This window comes from Thamnophis elegans, chromosome 14 (genome assembly GCF_009769535.1).
Source record: "Thamnophis elegans isolate rThaEle1 chromosome 14, rThaEle1.pri, whole genome shotgun sequence".
Classification (NCBI taxonomy): Eukaryota; Metazoa; Chordata; class Lepidosauria; order Squamata; family Colubridae; genus Thamnophis; species Thamnophis elegans.
Genome location: NC_045554.1, coordinates 28,290,361 through 28,313,073, shown reverse-complemented (window position 1 = coordinate 28,313,073; position 22,713 = coordinate 28,290,361). Strand labels below are relative to the sequence as shown.

Here is a 22,713-nt window from a genome sequence, read left to right as displayed (position 1 = left end):
TGCAGGAAGATAACAGCGCTCTGTCATGTCATGCTGGCCACATGACCATGGGGATCTCTTCGGACAACGCTGGCAACCCTTGGCCAAGAAATGGGGATGAGCACCGTGCCCCAGAGTCGGACATGACTAGATGGGAAAACCTTTACTTTTAATAAACGTTGTACTACCTCGGTGGTGCATTGCTCCTTGGTCATTTGGCCATGTCCTTGACATGCAAGGGTGAATGTCCTCTCCTTGTGTGATGGGGCCAATGTGGTAAGCCCAACTTTCAAACCATGGATGGGATTTCCCTCTTTCTTGGCCTCCCTTGTGGATGGGAAGGGGAAATAGGAAGGGCCAAATTTAGCTTGGGGAAAAGGAAGGGATTCCTATCAAGCCAAGGGCGAGGTGAGGTGGCTGTACAGTGTGGTCTCTTGGTGGAGGGACGCAGGGGAAGCCTGTTTGTGCACATTTTTTTTCCAATTTTCCCTTTCCCTTTCCCTTTGCTTTTAACCCTTCAAAAGCTGATGGGACCAACAAACTGGGACCTCTCAGTGTTGAAGAAACTTTTCCATACATAAAGATTTCTTTTAAAATCCTTTAGAGCTAAGGGGAGGGGGGAAAGCCTTTTCTTAAAGCACCCTATGCATAAATGCCTTTAAAAAAATAACATTGCTACTTTTTATTTATTTTTGTTAAAAGAAAACGGTTTCCTTTTTAAACTTGCCGGAGAGTTCATTTCTTAAAGACGCGGCTAAACACTTTAGAAAAATTAACTGATTTAATCACTCGGTTATTTTCTTATTCATTATTATTTCCTCTTATGTTTTCCTGAAGGAAGGAAAGAAGGAAGGGGAAAAAAGGAGGCTGAATTATCTGCCATCAAGTTACTTTAAACAGGAAAGAAGAACTAAGTTCCGAGATGGGAATCGTTTGAGGCAAGATTAAAATTAACAAGTGCATCTCTACAATGGGTCTGTCTGCATCATTGTGATGCCTTTTTAGTTACCAACTTGCACGGTTCATTTTTACTGTGTTCGTGTGTTGTGTGTGTGTGTTTGTGTGTTTGTGTGTGTTGTTGTGAGACGCACTTTGTTTTGCCTTTTTTTTTCAAATTTTATTATATATTATATTATTTTTCCCCTCTCGCTGTGATTGTTTCCAAAGATGCTGCTTGCTATACAGGATGGGAGGAAGGGGGAAGGAAGAGGGAGAGGGAGGGGTCAGTATAAGCCGCAGCCTCGAAGATTATTGGCAATGATGATGTCGGTGACGGCATCAAATACAACCTGGATGTTGCCTGTATCTGTTGCACAGGTCATGTGACAATAAATCTCCTTGTTCGGCGAACGGTTTTTGCTTTCAATTGTGCTTGGATATAGGCCGCTGCGTCTTCGTATGTGTTGGGTCCTGCAGAGAAAGAAGAATTTGTTAGGAATGGCGGTTCAACTTCGACGGCAAACTTTGGTGTAGTGGGGCTAGGAGAAAGGTGGCCCTGAGTTCTAAACCTGCCTTAGCCAGCTGGACCAGCCATTCTCTCTCAGCCCTAGTGTTCTGACTGAGGCTTCCCAGCAGCATGAAGCCAACTCCTTGTCCCGACAAAACTGCTTTTATTAATTGACTGTGAATTCTGCTCATTCACATCCAGCAAAGTCTTCCAAGGGAAGGTTTACAGTCACAGACTTTATCTGGCTTGGAGAGCTGCCAAGCTGATATCTGCAAAACATGGCAAGGAGTCTCGGAGAGCCATGAACCAATGAAGCGAACTAATGGTCTCCTGCAAACTCCATTCCCCTTTCACTCCTCTTTTATTTCCTCTGGGAGGGGCCATTCATCATCCACCTGTGGCCTTACTCTCAAGTCGACCCCTGTTCTTTAGCTGTTCCCTTCGTCTGGCAACTCTGCACATGCCCATGCTGGGAACAGGCTCCAGCTGTTCCTCTGCCTCACTGATATCTGACTCTGAAGGCAGCTGATAACTGACATATGGTTCTGTCCTCCTCTCTGCCTCCGACACAGAGCCCCCATCAGAGCCTTCCCCAGACTCCAGGACCGGCCCATCTTTCTCCCCAACCTCCTCACTGTCCGAATCTGCTGCCAGCTCTGCTGGCCGCTGGAGTGCCAACACACCTAGGAAGAAGGGTCTGGCAGATGGCTTCTGTGCCCAAATCTATTTGAACAAGCCTAGCCCATGTTTGAGAGCCAGGTGTGGTGGTTAAGGCATCAGGCTAGATATCAGGAGATTAAGAGTTGTAGTTTTGCCTTAGGCACAAAGCCAAGTGAGTGATCATAGGCCACTCACTCTCTCTCAGCCCCAGGAAGGAGGCATTGGCCAACCACTTTTGTGTCCAAATCTATTTGAACAAACCTAACCATGTTAGACAGCCAAGTTTGATGTAGTAGTTAAGGCATCAGCCTAGATCTCTGGACTGACCAGATCGGTCTGCTTCATAAGAAAAACAGAACTTTCTAGGATTCCCAGACCAGTGAGTGTTGTATACCCTAATAAAGTTGCCATGTTTTTCAGAATAAATCTTTCAGGTTATTTCAGTTCATCAGGAGAGGTTCTCGTCTTAGAACAGTTTGTTGTGCAAAGAAGTTTTATTTTTGCACAGATTCTCTGTAATACAAGGAACCCCATCCTCTTTACTCTCCCTCCCTCCCTCCCTCTCCCTCTCCCTCTCTCATAGGCCTCTGGACATGGACTCCATTTAAGTCATGATGTGGAGCCATCTGAATTCACTTCAATGAAGTGAAGCCATGATGTCATTTACCCCATTGAAACTCTTGGTATCACTCACACTGACAGCCCTCTCTGGAACAATCACAAACTGAAAGGGACTTTTAGCCATGGAGGAGGCTGTCAATCAACTCAAAGCGAAGCAACGTGGCAACTGTGTGTTGTTCTCTAGAAAACTAGGGTTTTTGTATTGCTTCACAAAGTTTCATTGAAAGCATCTTTGGTTGCATTCTTGCTTGCAATTCTGCAGTGTGTTAACACAAGACTGGCTCTTTATTCCTTGTATCCTGGAAATTTCTTAATTGCACTGGGTAACAGCAGTATTTCTCAGGGATGGAAGGAGGGGAAGAGTTTTAAATTTTAAGCAACTAGAACTCAACTCTGGTGCATTTGAGTCAGTGGTGGGATTCAGCCGGTTCGCACCAATTCAGGAGAACCGGTTGGTACTTTCTAAGCAGTTGGGAGAACCGGTTGTTGGAAAAAATCTCCTTTTGTTTTTTCCCACTTTACAGGGCTAATCCTGTAGGAAGGCAGGAAGGAAACATTCTGGTGTTGTTTCTAGCCTCATCTTTATTGCCCTTCTTACAGAACTGCCTCTCCAGTTAACCCTTATTACCATTGTAATAACTAAAGCGAAGTGCCCATTGACCTAAGTGACATTGACTTGGCCACACCCACATGATCACATGACCACTGAGCCCCACCTACCCAGCTGGTCATTAGGGCAGAGAACTGGTTGGTAAATTATTTGAATCCCACGACTGATTTGAGTACAACAAAGATGGTGCCTCAAAAAACCAATCTAGATTATTAAAGCATATATCCATGACTTAACCATGTTTTGAATTTCACTTGAGATCATAAAGATCCTTCAAGATTTGGCTATCCCTGTGACCTGTGGCTATTTTAAATTATATTTTAAAATTCTGCCCTCTTATCCAGGTTAATAAGACAACAGCTGAATTAGAACAAGTTAGTATTCCATGGAACCTCTGCAGCTCTGTCTACAGCTGGATAGAAGTGGGAACCAGGGTTGGCATTTACTTACTTTCCCTACTGGTTCGCAAATGTGACTGTGTGCGACCCCACCTGCGATTTCCACTACCGGTTGGGTGACCCTGTCCGAACCGGCTGAATACCACCTCTGGTGGGAACTCCCTAAACCAGTGTTTCTCAACCTCAGCAACTTTTAAGATGAGTGAACTTCAACACCCAGAATTCCCTCGCCAGGCTGGCTGGGGAATCTGAGAGTCAATGTCCACGCATCTCAATGTTGGCCAGGCTGCAAAACACAGATCTAAGATCCGAGGCTTACCTGTGTATTCAGGGAAGCAGATGGTCAGAGGCGATTTTTGATCTTCTCACCAAACAGTCTTTCTTGTTGAGGAAGAGTATGATGGAGGTATCGATGAAGAATTTGTTGTTACAGATGGAGTCGAAGAGCATTAAGACTCGTGCATGCGGTTCTGCATCGGAAAGAAGGAAGGAGATGGCGGGAGGGGAAATAAGGGGGGTTGGAGAGAGAGAGAGAGAAAGAAACCAAGTTAAGCTTAAGAGAAAGAGCAATGGCCAAGCCGGCAGTGAAACAAAAGTTAAAGAACCCTGTTGGGTGAATCATCGTTTCGGATACAGAAGTAAGAAAATTGGAGGTTAGTTTCATTTGTATGAAGGATCTGGGTTTTGTCTCATGCTGCTGTCTCTTTTTGCTTTACTTTGAGCATGTAATACAGGTTTACAAAAAGCATGAGATCAAGACTGCCACTGTTTGGAATTCCTAATGCTTTCTTCCTAGTTTTCTTTCTCCTTGAAGTCATCCAGAAAATTCACCTCGCATGATAGAGTTGGTGAGAATAAGAAAGATGCTAGTTTAGGAAGTGAAAAAGGTTAGAAGTCCCTGCTTTCTTATCCTTTTTATCTTCTCTTGCATCTTTCTTCTTTCTTTCTTTCTTTCTTTCTTCTTTTTCTTTCTTTCTTTCCTTCCCTCCCTCCCTTGATATTTCTTTGTTTTTGTACTTTAACTCACAATAAACTCCAATTTAAAAAAAAAAATCAGGAGTTTTCAGTGGGGTAGTCATAGATTTTTTGATCTTCTTCTATCCTGTTTCCCTGAAAATAAGACCTCCCTGGATAATAAGCCCAATTGGGCTTTTGAGCATGTGCTCAACCCGGAAAATAAGCATTCCCTGAAAATATTGCAACACAGCAGCAGCCATGAGGTGACTACGCTCGCTGCCTCCTGCACCTCAAAAATAACAAGACCTCCCCAAAAATAAGGGCAAGCGCTTATTTCGGGGTCAAAATAAAATACACTATGTCTTATTTTGGGGGAAACACAGTAGTTACTTCCCGAAACACTTTCTTCCACTATGCTAATCTGTATTCTCTAAATTCTTTACATCTCCATAAACCTCTAAAATCTTTAAATCTCTACATGCACTTTTCTCTTCTTCTCAGGAAACTGTTAGGATGAAAAATGTCCTTATTAAGAAGTGGTGTGGACATCTTCTGCTATATTCTATGGCTTTCCTCACATCTGCCTTTGTTAGCTAAAGATAAAAGGGGTCTCTGCAGCTTTTACTCCCCTAGTTGTTGTTGATACTATGGAGTGGTGCATTTGTACGTCATTCCTATGGTCATATGGTCAGTAGGATGTCACAAAATGCGTTACCTCCCCATCAAAGTGGTACCTATTATCTACTTGCATTTGCATACTTTCAAACTGCTAGGTTGGCAAGAGCTGAGCGAGGACAATGGCACTCGGGTCTCAACCTGAACTGTCAGTTTTCCAGCCGACAAGTCCAACCTCTTAACCTCAACCCATTGCACACCCTGTGCTCCGTAGAGGGAATCCAATAAAAGTGTCTCGGACACTAGAAAAAGCTGGCACTTTATTAATTTTGGTAACTAATAAATACACGGCAGCCAATAATTATTACAATAAGAATCAAAAGAACTCTTGGACTGGACTGAGGCTCATTCACACATCATACAAAATGATCATTATACCGTTGCGGCCGATCAAACATGCAATTTTTTTAAAAAAATCGGAATAAAAAGATTCTGCAGCTAATTTGCAAACATAAGGAGAAATTCAGCAAACTCCCATCTCCTTCAAACTCATATCTCTGTAAAGCATTTTAAGCAGCCAGCAGGAAAAAAAGAAAAGAGGCATGATAAGAAAAAAAAAGGAAATATCAAGAAGACTGATAATATTTACAGGGTTGCATAGGACTCTTCAGACGGGCTCCTGACCCATTATTATTTTTTTATTGAGGGAGAAAGGGAAATCATTAAATACATATAGAGTAAAGATACTTTTTGTGTTGTGCTCACTCCCTGGAAAGTCATGGACACATCCAAGCAATTTCCTTGGCAGCCATATATTTTATTTATTTATCTAATGATGCTCATATCCTACTCCATTTTCAGGGAACTCGGGCAGTAGAGAATAACAACCAACATTATACAACTACTTTGCCATCGATTTCTACCCGCTTCCTTTCCCCCCCTTCTTCTTCTTCTCCTCCTCCTCCTCCTCCTCTTCGTTCTTCTTCTTCTTCTCTTCTTCTTCTTCTTCTTCTTTTCTTCTTCTTCTTCTTCTTCTTCTCCTCTTCTCCTCCTCCTCCTCCTCCTCCTCCCCCTCCTCTCTCTTCTTCTTCTTCTTCTTCTTAACTCTTAGCCCCTGGGATTCTCTGAATGTCTCCCATCAAAGGCTCAACTGCCAATCCTATTTAACTTCAGATGTTGCAAAAGGTCGGTCAGATGCTCCCAACTGTTGAGACACCTAGTGATGTCCAGGATATATCTCTAAATCTCTGGTCGAACCATTTGAGATGGCCAACGTCAGAACCCTTATTCAATATTGGTGTTGTGCCCTGCCGGCCACCGGCCCCACTAGCAGCCAAATCAGTGGAAGAGGAGGAAGGTGGCATCAAGGCAACCTGGGAGCTCCGAGGGGGAAGAGGGAATGGAGCTGGCAGAGAAAGAGAGTCAGAGACGGAGCCTGGGCTGTTCATCAGCCCTCAGATGGAGAGTCAACAGCCCCCAGGTCTGCAGGTGGCTGATGAGGAAGTGGAGGAACTGCTGGGTCCAGTGCCTGATGCACAGATGAGCAGAAGGCAGAGGAGAGGAGAGCAGTGGAAATCTATGGGCCAGACCTTGGGAAGCCACTGCTGCTAACAAGGCCCCACCCTTGCTCTGGAGATAAAAGGCAGGGGGTGGGATGAATAGGTGGGCAGACAACTATTCATCTTCTGGACGGATGGACGTGTTAGCCTGCAAGAGAAACTTTTTGCCGGGGCTGCCGGCATTCCTAATAAAGGAATCTTTTGAGATCACATCAGAAGATTTGCCATGTTTAGGAACCTGGGTCAGAACAATTGGCAAAAGGCTCCAAAAAACCAGGAACAAGATTTTCCTGCCCTTCTGAGGTGGAAAACAGAACAAATTGTAACATGGAGGTTTTTCAATGAAATGACAAAAAGCAGCGTCGGGCTGATGCACCTTAATTCATGCCAAAAAGGGCTGGAGGTTGTGACATGGCAGCATGGTGCTACTTCCATTATGTGCCCGCTTGATCCTCCTGCCACTATAGCATAACCCCAAAGTAGGTTTAACGCACTCAAACAGCAAAGCTCCCCTCATCCTGTTCCAAACTAGGAAATGAAAAGGATTACAGCAGGGGTTCCTCAACCCCCAATTCGGCCACTGGCATCGGTCCGTGGCGTGCCAGAAACTGGGCCACGCAAACATGGGAAGCTCCATCCCCATGTGAAACCACAGCTCCTCCAGTCCCCAGACCAACCACTCTCCCCAGAACCAGTTCCTGATGCCCAAAAGATTGGGGGAGCTGCTGGATTACAGGTTTGTTAAAAGGGGGAAAATCAAATTAATCAAAACTTGCCGGCTTCACACACTACACCAGTGTTTCTCAACCTTGGCAACTTGAAGATGTCTGGACTTCAACTCCCAGAATTCTGGGAGTTGAAGTCCAGGCATCTTCAAGTTGCCAAGGTTGAGAAACACTGCACTACATAAACCTATAAACTAGGGTTTATGGACCATATGGGTGGACTCTAGACTAAAAGGAAAGAAGTTACATTATGACTTGCTGTGATGGGCTAAGACACTCTTGATATACAGCAGTGATAGCTAATCTTTTTGTCCTTGCATGCGAAAAGCCCGCCCCCATAATGCAATGCACCCCGCCCCCTGCACATGCACAGGTGAGCCCTCCCACGCTCCCCTGCACAAGTGCATGGGATCCCCTGCGCTCTCCCAGCTCCCTGCACATGAGCACGCCTCTCCAGCATGCGCTCTTCCCACAGACCCAAAAACCAGCTGGCCAGCGGGAGGCACGCAAACCTACGCAATGGAGCTGGCCTGGGCGACAGCTTGCATACCCACTGAGAGGGCTCTGTATGCCACCTGTGGCACGCATGCCATAGGTTCACCATCACGGATATATAGTATCAATTGCATCTTCGTGCCAGAGAGAAATTGAAAAAGAGATCCCTAAGGTACAGTGAGGCCAAAAAGTCATTAGTTTTACATCCCTCCCCACTTTACAAGGGGCTATAACACATTAACAGACACATAAGATCTCTCTTGCGATGCCCAAAACCTTTTACAGAACATTTCTCCATTTTGACAATTGTTATTAAATAGTGTTATTTAATAAATAGCATATTAAATTTTGGATTGCAGGATACATAATCCATGGAGAGCATTGTATTACCTAGCAGGCTTTTAACCGTTAACACAAAATGTCTTGTAGTCAGCCCTTCTCTGCAGTGCAGAGATGATAATCCCCCCCCCAGCAATTTATTGCTTTGAGGCTCTGTTTGGCGTCATAGGTATTTGTTACACTCACCATGTGACCACAATGACACGCGCACAATGACATCATTCCTACTGACGTCAGTAGGCAATTCGCGCCAGTTGAGTCACGACGTGAGTTGTTTGCGTTGATGATGCCACGCAGCGCAAACATCATTTACCCTTCTCTTTCACGTGGCACCACGGAAAATTCTCTGCTAAAGATCTTCAAATACATTAATAAGCAATGTAAGATGTTCGCACTATCGGTTACTGGAACATTGCCGCTCACCTCGCCATGATAACTATCACAACCTCACAACCTCACCTAAACCCACATTTTAAAGGTCACGTTTCACCTCAACATCAGACTTTCGAAGTGGTTGGGCTGCAGAAGTCAAGCAGATGTTCTTAAGGGTGTCAATGCTGCATTTCCACCACAGCTGTTTCACATGCTTTATGGCAAACAAGTCTGTGCATAATCACAAAGTTGAGTCCAGAACGAGCCTTTCCCTTCCCGTTATATTTTGGCATGGATTATCTTGGCTTATGACCATAACTGGGTGCTTGCGAGACTGCCTACTGCCACCGGTAGCCTCCCACTGTCCAGTACGATCCCACAGAGTTGGCCACCACAGGGTGCCGTCGGCCGGGCAGTGTTGGCTGGCGACCCCCAGGGGGAGAGCCTTCTCTGTGGGAGCGCCTTCCCTCTGGAATGAGCTGCCCCCGGAGCTTCGCATAATCCCCAACCTCCAGTCCTTCTGGCGCACCCTAAAAAGTTGGCTTTTTCAGCAAGCCGGCCTGGCTGAATAGAATAAATTAAATTATTAATTCTAAATTGTTAATTTTAATTTAATCCTAAATTTGATTTAAATCGTCAATTAAAGGTTATTGGATTTCCTATTTAATCTTTTTAAACTTTTGTCATATGTGTTTTTATGTTGTATGCCGCGCTGAGTCCTTTGGGAGAAGGGCGGCATATAAGTCCAATAAAACCAAACCAAACAACTGAGCCCCAAATTCCCGTTGCTAAGTGCGACATTTGTTAAGTGGATTTGCCCCATTTTACAGCCTTTCTGTCCACAGTGGTTAAGTGAATCACTGCGATTGTTAAGTTAGTCACACAGTTGTTACGTGAACCTGGCTTCCCCCTGGATTTTGCTTGTCAGAAGGTCACAAAAGAGGACCCCAGGATACTGCAACCGTCATAAATATGAACCAGTTGATCATGTGACTATGGGGATGTTCTAATGGTCGTAAGTGTGAAAAAAGCTCAGAAGTCACTTTTTTCAGTGCCCTTGTAACTTTGATCACTAAATGAACTCTTGTAAGTCAGGGACTACCTGTAATAATAAATGTTGACAATGGGACCCTAATCTAAACCACTAGATGTAAAAGTTGGGCGCATCTGGATTTTAGTGGTCCACATTTCTTTGATTTCTGCGTCACACCTTTCCATCCAATCTCACTGAATTTATTTGTTATAGACTTTAGTTTTGTGAGCATCCACTGTTCCTAACAGTTCTGGTTTTCAGGAAATAAGTCTGTCCGGAATTGGGGAAACTATCATTCAGATTGGAAGAATAGTAGAATTTCCAAATTCTGCTTGAGTCCAGAAAAGTTAGATTCTGATCACGTTAAAAAAAGGGTTGCAGCAGTGGTGAAATTCATTTTTTTAAACTACCGGTTCTGTGGGCGTGGCTTGGTGGGTGTGGATTGGCTTGGTGGGCGTGGTTTGATAGGGGAAGGATACTGCAAAATCTCCATTCCCACCCCACTCTGGGGTCAGCCAGAGGTGGCATTTGCCGTTCTCCAAACTACTCAAAATTTCTGCTACTGGTTCTGCAAACTACTCAAAATTTCCACTATCGGTTCTCCAGAACCTGTTAGAACCTGCTGGATTCCACCCCTGGGCTGCAGGTTTCTGAGCCTTTACGTTGTGGGCAGAGTTTAAAAAATATCTAGAAATAGTGAGGTAACCATGACTATATTAAGATTTTTCAGAACTGATGAGACTATTTCTCCATCCTTCCCTTTTCCACTTGTAGCAAACAGAGAAACAATTAAGGAGACCAGCCACACAAATAATCAGGTAGGCGATGCAAAATGAAACAGTAGCAATAACGTAGATGCATCATTGGAAGATTGGGTAAGCTATCCTAGGGGAAAAAATTGAACTATGTGGTTGTTAAAAGCCAAAACCAACTTAACAGCACACAGCTAATCATCCATCAGCAACCTCTTCAGGCTGTGTGATTTATACATTGCAACATTGACCTTTCTTGTTACCGCATTACTGGAATACAGAATTATAGCATCCTTAATGCATGCAATATGCATGCTTCTCAAATCAATATCATAGCTTAATCCGCATTTGCAGAAGGCACTCATGTTTGAAGAAGCCACCTATTTCTTTGTGGGTATGACTCGTTGAAAAAACCTTTTGTCAGTACTGATTTTACTGCTAAATAGGGTAGCACTATCTTGCTTGCTTGCAAAAGGTGAAGGAAAAAAGCACCACCGTGTGTCATGTTTTTGGTTACTCATTCCTGCAGAGGGCAATTATACAACAATGAACTAAGAATATGCTAGGTTTAAACAGGAGCATGTCTCTATTTGCAGGTTAATTACTTTCCCTCTTTTTGTGGCAAAAGAGATAATGTCCTGTTGAATTGCTTTGAGATTAAGACAGAGATTAATGTCATGGGGAATTCCCCCTGTTCTTGAACATGCCATGCTACAGGAGGCTATATTAAGATTTTAAAAGCCAAGATAAGGAGATGCTTTAAGATTGGGAAACACTGCAAAAATGTATATGCAATTCTTGAATTTTGGATTTCCACCAAGGCATTTGCATTGATTTAGGATTCCCTGCCAATGTGCCTGGGCAAGATAAGTAGAATTTTACTACTTTTTAGTTCCTCAAAGTGATTCATTTGAAACAGAGTATGGGCAAATATTTAAGGACGGAAAGAGCCTGTGTTGTAGCAATCTAGTGCATTTTCTTAGCTATGGTTAGATGTCCCTGCAAGAATTATGCAGACACGTTACGTGCCCTCCCAAAATGGCGAGATTGCACCTTCCTCAATTCCCGAGCAGAATTGATCAATTGTATCATTTCATACATCAGGAAGGTACCAAATCTGTGTTTGCCAAATTGGCCAACTTTTAAGATGCGTGGGTTTCAAATTCCAGAATTCTCCAGCCAGCTACGAAAGTCAAAATCCTCCCAGAATACCCTCTGCTGGCTGAGAAATTCTGGGAGTTGATGTTCACCCATTTTAAAGTCACTAAGTTTGAGAAATATATATTTTTGAAATTATTGCAAAGATGTTCCAGGTAAACCGGAAGTCCACCTATCCTTCACAGTAACATTGGTGCAATTTCAGCCATTTTAAGATGTGTGGACTTGTGCTGGGAGTCTACACACCTTAAAGCAGGAGTCGCCAACCTTTTGGACCTCAGGGACTACTAAATCCATAATTTTAAATCCCGCGGACCACTAATATGATCTGCCTAATGCCTTGCCAGCCTCTACATGCCCCTCCCCTCCCAGCCCCATCTCTCCCCCCCCCCCGAGCTCCTTAGGGCCCCAACAGGAAGCAGTTGTTGGAGCTAAGCATCCACCAGAAGAAAGAGTTGGCAAAACAGTTCAGTTCAAATTGGATCTGACCGAGAAGGAGGCTCAGCAGAAGCACCTCCTGAGGACTACGAGCATAGGCTTTCCAAGCAGAGGGAAGACCTGTGGGAGTGCAAGGCCAGGTGCTTGTGCCTGGAGGCTCAACGGGCTGAGATAGCCAGCCAGTTCCAGGCCATGATGCAGTCCCACTGGAACAAGGCCCTCCGGCTCTTTTCCACCAGCGGTGCTTCCTTCCAGCCTTCACCCAAAGCCCCACACAGGAGGCCAAAGCAGACCCCAAGTCAGAATTTTTGCTCCCCCTGACCCACATAAAAGACCCCGAGGGGGGGGGGACTCTCTGCAGCAACACAAACATTCACTGCACATATCTGGCCCAGGGCCGTAGTTTGATTTTGTGCAATATAAAAAATGCATATAATTTTTCTGCGGACCACCAAAATTTTCTCGTGATCACCAGTAGTCCACGAACCACCAGTTGGTGACCACTGCCTTAAAGTGTCTGAGGTTGAGAAACACTGGCCTAGAGATACAACTGAATTCCAAATCTTTTAATTTAGGCTTTCATTCAGGGAAGTATCGGATGTGAATTTGCTTCAAAGCACAAACACACACATTTTGTTTACAGCGCTGAAAATGTTCGATAGGAACATGCTCAAAATATTACCTGCCAAAGTTTCCACTTTTGCAAATATGACAGTCGGTTTACACTAACATTTAGTCCATTATATACTTTGGTTTAAATTAGGCAACAAAGATAAAAAGCAAAAATGAAACCTATACATTCAGCATTACTCTTCAATAGTTAAGCCACTGATACCAGAGACATTTTCCAAGAATACGGAGAGTCCATTGTTCATGTTCTTCTATCAAGCATCTACAATGGCAGTAATTTTAAGTTCCCAACCAAGTGTTTACTTCATTTCTATTTATTTATACATTTAAAGGCTGCATATTGCCACTTAGCTCCCACAAGGGCTCATAAAAACAGAATAAAAACAGAACACCCCATCTCACCCGGTGCCAGGACAACCAGCTATCAAATTCCTGGCTTAACCCCATCAGAATTTTTGAAGCCCACCCCTGAGCCCAGTACATGCAGAAAGCATCCAATAAGATCTTTGTTTTTCTACCTGATATTTTTGATTCAGTTCATCCGCCTGCCTTCTATAGATGCATACAAACCTAGCATTCTTCTATGGTTTCAAGAAAGTCTTACTGATTGGCCAAATAGTCATAACCTCCTAACAGATGAACAGAATAATAAAGTTTGGAAGGGAACCTTGGAGGTCTTCTAGTCCAACTCCCTGCCCAGGCTGGAAACCCTAGACCAGGTCAGACAAATGATTGTCCAATCTCTTCTTTAAAACCCTCCAGTGATGGAACAACCAGAAACTCTGGAGAACCTAACCCAAGACTTTCCCCAGTAAGGTTTTGCAACCGTTTCCTTCTGGCCTTTGAATGTGTCTTTTGCTACTTTTCCCGTTCCAAAATCAACTTCCTTGGACTTTCTACCTGTTTTTGTTCAAACTGAGGAGTCTCCTGCAGAACTCTTAGCTTCATTATCTGCCTCGCTTGGTTTTTCTTTCATCTATTTACTCCCATATTTCCTGCGACCCATTGCCCTCTGCCCCACTCACATGGCCTTTTTTGACACTCTTATCATCTCAAACCAGCTTCCAACATCCATTCTCTCTTCTTCACTCTGACCGTCATGATACCTGATAAATCTACCTATGAGCCCGGAACACCACCCTGGATCATAATTCTGTTGGACGTGGTAGTGAACCATCCTATTTATTAGTTAGTTTTGTTTTTACCCGGCCTTTATTATTTTAACTCAAAGCAACAACACAACTTCCTCCTTCTGTTTGCCCAGCACGACAACCCTGTGAGGGTGCATTGGGCTGAGAGAGACTGGTCCAAGGTAGGCCAATTGGCTTTGATGTAAGGCAGGACTAGAATCATCATCTCCTAGTAATTGGTCCAGGGTCACCCAACTGGATTTCAGGGCTAAGGCAAGACTAGAACTCATGGTCTCCTGCTTTCTACTTGGTGTCTTCACCCTAAGACTTGTTCTGATGTAGACTTCCCCAAAGAGCATGATGTCTGGACAAAACCCCTTTTATTAAATAAATGTGAATTCTTCTCATTCCCATTCAGCAAAGGCCTGCTAAAATTTCAAAGGAATATTTATTTACAGAACTTATCTATCTTGGAAAGCTGCCATGTCAATATTTTCCAATGCGGTGCTGTGCAAGGAAAGACTGGGCACAGAGTCTCTGAGATTTACAGACAGACCTTCACACTCCTGAAACAAATCTAATGACTGAACAAACAAATTGTTTCCTGCAAAAGCCCCCTCCCCTTTTGCTCCTCTTTTATTTCCCATGGGAGGGGCCAATCACCTTCTACCTGTGACTTTACTCCCAAATCGACCCTGATTTCTGAGTTGTTCTTTTCTTCTGGCAGCTCTGCGCATGTGCACGCTGGGAACAGGCTCCAGATGTTCCTCTGCCTCACGGCTGTCTAGCTCCATAGGCACTGATTGTTTAGTCCAGTGATGGCTAACCTTTTTGTCATCCTGTGCAGTGCAATGTGCATGCTCCCCCCTGCACATGCCCCCAACCCTTTTTGGGCCTAGCAGGCCTCCCTCCATCCCCCTGGGACCAAAAAGAGGCCATGTGTTTGGGGCACTGCTGGCCCCCTTGCTCCCTGCACATACATCTCTTGCATGCGGGCTGCCCCCGCGCATACACGGCAGAGACCCCAAAATAACCTGGCCAGCGGGAGGCACATGTGCATATGCAGTGGAGCTGACCTGGGATGATGGCTCATGTGCCGGCAGAGAGGGCTCTGCATGCCCCCCGTAGCACCTGCGCCATAGGTTCATCATCACAGGTCTAGTCCTTAAATGTGTAGATTGGGTACGTTTGCTTGAACGGCAAAATGAATACATGGAATTCTTGCTCTGGAAATTCATCTGGTATTTCAGATGTATTTCAGAATGGAAAAAAAAAGTAAAATTTGAAGACACGAAAGTCCAGGTTGGGTGGAGATTGGAGGAGAAGAGGTAGGCGGGCAAAACAGTAAAAAAAAAATCAGCCAAAAGATTAATAGCGCATGTATTTTTTATGGTCTTAAGCTTTTTGTGAAAAAAAGAAAAGAAATCAGAGCATTGAAAGGCAGAGGAACAGATGTGGGAAAATGGGAAACGAGAGTGGAAAGTTTGAACAAGATTTGAGAAATCAGCAATTTTTATGAAATTCCCTTCAGGGCATTTCCAGAGCTGATTATTAACTCTTTTATCCTTTTCGTGTTGTATGCGGTGAACAAAAAGCCCTGTGAATTGAGGCACAGACAGCAGTTTTTCAAGATCTCTTTTCCCACCATGACAGATCAAAGTAGAGTGCGTAACCCATGCTCCCCAACCTCTACATCTGAAACAAAACGATGGGTCTTAGGGCTACATACGAAGAGTAAGGAGGACCGAACCAAACAATGCAATGAATTGCGATTCTTCTACAGGAAGCGGGGGGAGGAAGGGGTTTTAATTACAGTCCACATCCACGCAATGTTATTGGCAATTATGACATCAGTTACAGCATCAAAGACAAACTGGATGTTGTTGGTGTCCGTGGCCACAGGTGATGTGAGTGTATATCTCTTTGTTGGATGACTTATTTTTGCTCTCGTACTGCACTTGAATGTAAGTCACTGCATTCCAGGAAGTTGCTGGTTCCTGCAAGGGAGAGAAAGAACAGCCAAGTGAAAATATGTTTGGAAGCCTCCCACTCCCCAAGAAGAGACCACCATGTCGGCTCCCCTTGACAGGAGGACCAACCAATCACGAGGAAGAATGAAAGGTTTTGGAGAAGCAAGGTTTGTGTTTCCTGAGTAGAATAGGAATAGGAATAGAATAGAATAACATAACAGAAATAGAATAACAGAATAGATTAATAGAATAGAATAACAGAATATAGTAGAATAATAGAAGAGAATAATAGAATAGAATAATATAGAATAATAGACTAGAATAGAATAGACTATAGAATAGAATAATAGGCTAGATAGAATAATAGAATAGAGTAATACTAATAGAATAGAATAGAACAAAAGAATAGAATAGAATAATAGAATGGAGTAACAGAATAGAGTAATAGAATAGAATAGAATAATAGAATAGAATGATAGAATAGAATAATAGAATAGAATAATAGAATAGACTAATAGAATAGAATAATAGAATAGAATAATAGAATAGACCAATCGAATACAATAATAGAATAGACTAATAGAATAGAATAGAATAATAGAATAAAGTAATAGAATAGACTAATAGAATAGACCAATAGATACAATAATAGAATAGAATAGAATAATGGAATAAGAATGGAGTAGAGTAGAGTAGAGCAGCATAGCGTAGCGTAGCGTAGCATAGCATAGCACAAAATAGAATAGAATAGGGACCATTAGAAGTCTTCTAGTCCAACCCCCTGCTTTGGCAGGAAACCCTATACCATTTCAGACAAATGATTATCCAAAATGTTCTCAAAACACAAAGTTTGGGTCCTGCAATGGAACTGAATCAGGGGCTAATTGGCATTTCAGGAATTCTATGGAGGGAAAACGAAACAGCGGAGGTTAAGTACTAAAGCCTTAGAAGATTCCTGTTTTTACATTTGGAGTTGAAGATATTAAAATAATAAAAAGAAAGGACCCGGGGGGAAAGTCCCTTTTCTCCCTTTTCTATTTTTTATGGATTTTGACAGTTTTTGACAGTCAGCTATTGGAGTGTATTGCGGATTGGAGAGAGCCATCTGTTGGTGAGCAGAGAATACTACAATACCTAGGGACCTAGTGAATACCTAATGAAAGAAGAAAGCGAGTGCAGCTGCAAAATATTGACTGTGGCTACAGGAAAAGATATTTTGAAACCATGAGAACTTTTAAGGAGTGCTTGGTTTTGCACCATTGTTTGATTTAGACTATCTATAGCTGTGAAAGGAAAAAAAACACTTTTCAACTTGGATTGGACTATATTAATAATAGAATTGGACATTAGAATTTGGAAATAAAAGAGAAAAAAGAATTACATGGACTTTAAGCTTTAATTAAATGTGATATAATTTTGTTAAATTAGTTAAACTTGCATTATGGAGTTTTGGATGTATGATGAATTATTTGAGATGCTAAAAATGTGCATGGAACTTTAATTGGTATAAACGAGTCAGAAAACCAGATGGAACACACAGACCAGGAAATAGGAGAAAGGGGGGGGAAGGGTATAAATGAAGAACAAGAAGATAATACGAAAGAAAAAGGAACTGAAAATAAAAATCAGTTAGTGATTTCATTGGGATTTACAGTGACAAAAAAAGTAGAAAAAGGGGAACGTCCCCCCCCCCAAAAGAAACAATCAAACAGCAAGGAAGGGAAGAGACTTGGAAAAACCCTGGGGAAAGCTACTAGAATAATAAAATTAAAAGTGAGAAAACGATTTTGAAGAAAGTTACAATAATCATAAAAATAAGAAAAAGAAAAAGCTGGGAGAATGGGGGGAAAAAAAGGAAATTAATAAGAAGGGGAATCTTTGAGAGCCCATGAGAAAGAGGAGGAGGAAGAGAAAGAAAAGATATATTAGTAGATTAAAGGGAATAGTATTAAGATTGTTAATGTTATGTAGTAAATTAAGATATAAGGAAATGATAGTAACATTGTTTATTGTGGACAATTAATTAAATTAAATGCTCTCTATGTTAAAATTGAATTTGAGGATTTATGTTGCTTATAGTAAAATAGACCAACAGATGAAATATGATGAAATAATTTCAAATTATCATATGAAATGCTAATTTGGTTTAACTTTGAAGGAGCAATGAGAGAGAGAGAGAGAGAGAGAGAGGAGGGAGGGAGGGAGGGAGGAGGGACTAGTCCTAGGTTATCCAGCTTAGCTTTTTATGGGTAAGGGTGGGGGTTTGAACTCATTCTAGCCTGATGCCTTAACTGCTGGACCATACTATGCCTCTAAAGATGAAGATGATGTTTTGGATTCTTTAATTCTAAAGAATTCAAAGGAAGCAGAACCATAGGATAAAAAATTTAACTAACAATAGCAAAGTTGGAAGAAACTTTGGAGACTATCTAATCAACCTCTGCTCTCACAGGAGACCTATAATATTCTGATAAATGACTGTACAGTCTCTTCTTAAAAGCCCCCAGTGATGGAGCCCCCACAACTTCTGGAGGCAAGCATGGTTAATTGTTCTCACTGTCAGGAAATTTCTCCTTAATTCTAGGTTGCTAGGGGTTTAATTGTTCCTTCTCCTCTTCCTCCTCCTCCTTCTTTCTCCTCCTCCTCCTCCCCCTTCTTCTTCTTCTTCTTCTTCTTCTTCTTCTTCTTCTTCTTCTTCTTCTTCTTCTTCTTCTTCTTCTTCTTCTTCTTCTTCTTCTTCTTCTTCCTACTCCTCCTCGCCTTCAACTCATTCTGAATATAAAGTTCTGCCCAGAACTATAAAGGAAGAAACTGATGCAATTCCTTTAGTTCATGGTTGTTGGTGATGCTAGCAAAATGCTTCATATATTTTCCTGCCCGACAACCAAGGCATGGGGTCCAGGCTAGAATGAGGAAGAGAAGGTCTACTTAGCTAATACTTCTTTTCAGAGAAAGGTGTTCGGTAGCAACAGCATCCCTATTATGCACATGTTGGACTTATGCCAAGTTCCTCTTTGTAATCTGAACCTCTTCAAAACTAACTCCGAGTCTGTTAACTGAAGGTGAAGTAATGTAGGGCCATATTTACATATTCTTGATGTTTCCCTGTTGTTGTTACTGTTATTTGTGAAGTAGTGTCCGACCCATCACGATCCCACGGACAATGTTCTTCCAGGCCTTCCTGTCCTCTACTGCCTTTTGGAATCCATTTAAGCTCACATCCTGCTTTGGTGACTCCATCCAGCCACCTCATTCTCTGCCCTCCCCTTCTTTTTTTGCCCTCAATCTTTCCCAGCATGAGGCTCTTCTCCAGGGAGTCCTTCTTCCTTCTCCTTAGGTGGCCAAAGTACTTGAGTTTCCTCTTCAGGATCTGGCCTTCTAAACAGCAGTCAGGGTTGATCTCCTCTAGGACTGACCGGTTGGATGGCCTTGCAGTCCAAGGGACTCGCAGGAGTCTTCCCCACCAATGTTTCCCTATCCCTTTCAAAAACAATTTTGATACAACATCTGGTCTATTTGTGGACCCTAGTTTGGGAATTTTTGACTCAACAAAGGGCAAATGTTCTGAGTCACAAAATACTATCCATCCCTCCCCCTCCCTCCTCTCTCTGTGTGTTTGTGTTTGTTTGTGTGTATATACACATATATAATGAAAGGATGTGTTTTATTTACCTGCATAATCTGGAAAGCAGATAATTAACGGGGATTTCTTAATCTTCTCTTCAAAAATGTCCTTCTTATTGAGGAAGAGAATGATGGAGGTATCTGTGAACCATTTATTGTTACAGATACTATCAAACAGCTTCAGCGATTCATGCATGCGATTCTGTAACATAAAAGAGATAACGTGTCAGGCCGGGATGGTTACAAAACCATCTTCAACATGTAGGGAAGCGTCTAAAATTAAGAAAGGAAAAACTCAAAAGGAAGCAGACAACAATGGGTGCAACACAGCCCATATTTAAACACCGAAAAAAATGTGTACATAAATGACAACTGGGTTTGCACAACACACTTAAAGGCCATGTACAGAAGATGCTCGGTTTTAACTGTGGTCAGTTTCTTTTACGGCTTCGCCTGTTGAATTCACCAAATCCGTTTGATTGGGGTAGAGTTCAATTCATTGTGGGAACCCACACAATGTGGTCTACTCAACAACAATTAAGTATGTTGCATGAAACGCAGCCAAAGAGACACAGTTGGTATAGAGGTGAGCTTCAGTTAACAGCACCGAAGCGTGTGGCTTTGTTTTTCTTTTAATAAAGCTAAATATTTTGAATAATACTTATAAACAAACAGGATTCCAGCTCAGATAAATCACCATGCTCATGCATTTTGATGGCTGAGTGGAGGAACCATTACAGGCTGTAAATTGAAGCCAGAAGGCAGGCAATTCATGCAGATTTGTTAGAGCAGATCAGTAAAATCCTGGCCCTAGAATCATTGATTGCGTGGGACAGTACTTGACTGTAGACATTAACCAAGGATGGATGGATGTCACCCTTGAATTAATCCAGAGTTGAAAGCAGTCTAAGAGGGAGAAGGCTCTTCAGGACAATAATCTTGCTGTGTGATTTTTGGCCTTTCTGTTATTTCATTTAACATTTGTTAGTTGGTGGGTTTAATATCGACATCCTTACGCTGACACTTTTTGGAAGGTGGGGTCTGCTCAAAATAAATCACAAAGGAAACCAAGGAAGAAAAAAAAAAGAAAGAGAAGGTCAAGGAGCTAGGAAGACCACACCTAAGGATAATGTGAATATTTATAGTTTGATTAAGTTTCGTTCATGCCTTAAGCGGAAAGATTAGATTAGATTGTAATTTGGAGTTTTTTCCACTAATGCCCACAAGTTCAAATGCAAGAACGAGAGGAATGTGGTTTTAGTTTGGACACATGCATGAAATAACAATACGTGGATAGGTGATTATTAGCAAAACTAGAGTTGATGCGTTAATTAAGTCACGACAAGGTACATGGCGTACGGTGGGAGGTATAGTTCACAGCAAAATCAGCCTGGGGGTGTCCTGTCCTTCAGCTGCTTTCAACTCTATGTTTTTTCTCAGTTCAAGAGAAGCTTCATACCTGCCAAATTGGGAGGGTGTCTTTCTTTCAAAACCTCATTATTTTTGCCTTTGTTCTGTTAGATAAGATCAGTCGGCCCAGGGAAAGTGATGGTGAAGAAGCCTGCTGGAGTTGGAAGCGAGAGGCTGAAGGTGGAAATGGAATAGCAGAAAGGAGCAGCCGTAACGGAGGTTGAAGCCAACCCAGACAATCAGAGGGGTTATCGGAAGCAAAGCAGATATAAGACCAGAGAAGTGTCTGTGCTTTGGTCTTGGGTGGCACCACATCGGGCGCCGTAGTTCCTGCTGAATGCGGCTGGCGCAAATTGCAATTATCCAGACAAAGAGGGTAGACATAAAACAGAGAAATCTTTTCAAGCGACGGGACGATCTGCTGAAGGTTCCTGAGATAACACCCACCACTCACCCCTCTGCAAAAAAATAATCAACCAGGACCAAGGTGGATTTAAATCACGAATAAAAAGGCTTGATTTCAATCAATTCGATTTAAATCATCATTTTTGAAGAACAGCTGTTGCCTCTGTCCTGCAGCGGCTCCTCCTCTGATCCGCTGATGACTCACTGACAGTCCTAATATTGCAGAATATACAGCCTCATGCAGTGGTGAGATTCAAATAATTTAACAACCGATTCTCTGCCCTAATGACCACCTGGGTAGGCAGGGCTTGGTGATCATGTGATTGTATAGGCGTGGCCAACTCAACGTCACTCAGGTCGATGGGCACTTTGCCTTAGCTGTGACAATGTCGTAAGCGTTAACCGGAGAGGCAGTTTCTGTTAGCAGGTCAGTAAAGATTAGGCTAGAAACAACACCAGAATCTTTCCTTCCTGCCTTCCTTACAGGATTAGCCTTGTAAAGTGGGAAAAAAACAAAAGGAGATTTCTTCTAACAACCGGTTCTCCAAACTGCTTAGAAAGTTAACAACCGGTCCTCCCGAATAGGTGCAAACTGGCTGAATCTCACCACTGGTCATGCTACATAACTAAGCTCCATTTCATGCTGAATAAACTACAATATTAATGTGTCTTATATAGAAAACTATCTTTAGATAGATTTTTACTTGAGAAGCATTTTATTAAATACATTTGATAAAAATAAAAATGATTTAAAAATCGATTTAAATAAAAAAAATCTGATTTTTTAAAAAAAAAAATCTGATGTGTTTGCTTTTTCTAAAAAAAATCATTGATTTTTATCCACCCTGACCAGGACTTTTCAATGTAGCCATCAAAGCATGGATTTTCAATGCAAGTTCCAGTGAATGTGAGGTACCTTGGAAGCCCACTAAAGGCTCATCAAAGTATGAAGGAGCTTGAAGTGGGAGTGAAGAGGTACGTAATGGGGGCATTCCCCCTACAAAAGAAAATGGGAAACTCATTGTCTGCTCCAAAGAATCAATGGTGAGAACCAGAAGACTAGGTTAATGTAAATTAATGACGGGTTGTGAGAAATGTGCCAGAATCTTGATTAAACATAAGAATGACAGAAAAAGATTCAGGAGATAAAACATGAAAAAAACCACTATTGAACAAAGCTATTTATCTCTTCCACTGAATTATTTTTATAGCCACATACCCTGTTTCCCTGAAAATAAAACCTCCCTGGATAATAAGCCCAATAGGACTTTTGAGCACATGTGCTAAAATAAGCCCTTCCTGGAAAAATATTGCAACACAGCAAAAACCATGAGGTGACCATGCTCGCTGCCTCCTGCACCTCAAAAACAATAAGACCTCTCTGAA

General features: G+C 42.4%; 2 protein-coding genes across 2 annotated transcripts in view; both read right to left on the bottom strand.

The window, feature by feature from the left end:
• Positions 1-1,202: 1,202 nt before the first annotated feature.
• Positions 1,203-4,165, bottom strand: LOC116517911 (guanine nucleotide-binding protein G(o) subunit alpha-like). Its single transcript, XM_032231096.1, is given in 4 exon segments — positions 1,203-1,345; positions 1,348-1,389; positions 4,035-4,075; positions 4,077-4,165. Coding segments are annotated over 4 exon segments (315 nt in total).
• Positions 4,166-15,497: 11,332 nt separating this feature from the next.
• The window catches only part of LOC116517945 (guanine nucleotide-binding protein G(o) subunit alpha), a 203,880-nt gene continuing 196,664 nt past the window's right edge, over positions 15,498-22,713 (bottom strand). The window contains exons 7-8 of the mRNA XM_032231138.1: positions 19,561-19,714; positions 15,498-15,915 (exon numbers count right to left, since the gene is read on the bottom strand). Coding sequence (XP_032087029.1) covers positions 15,854-15,915; positions 19,561-19,714 — 216 coding nt within the window. The 3' untranslated portion in view covers positions 15,498-15,853. The remainder of the gene's footprint in view (positions 15,916-19,560; positions 19,715-22,713) is intronic.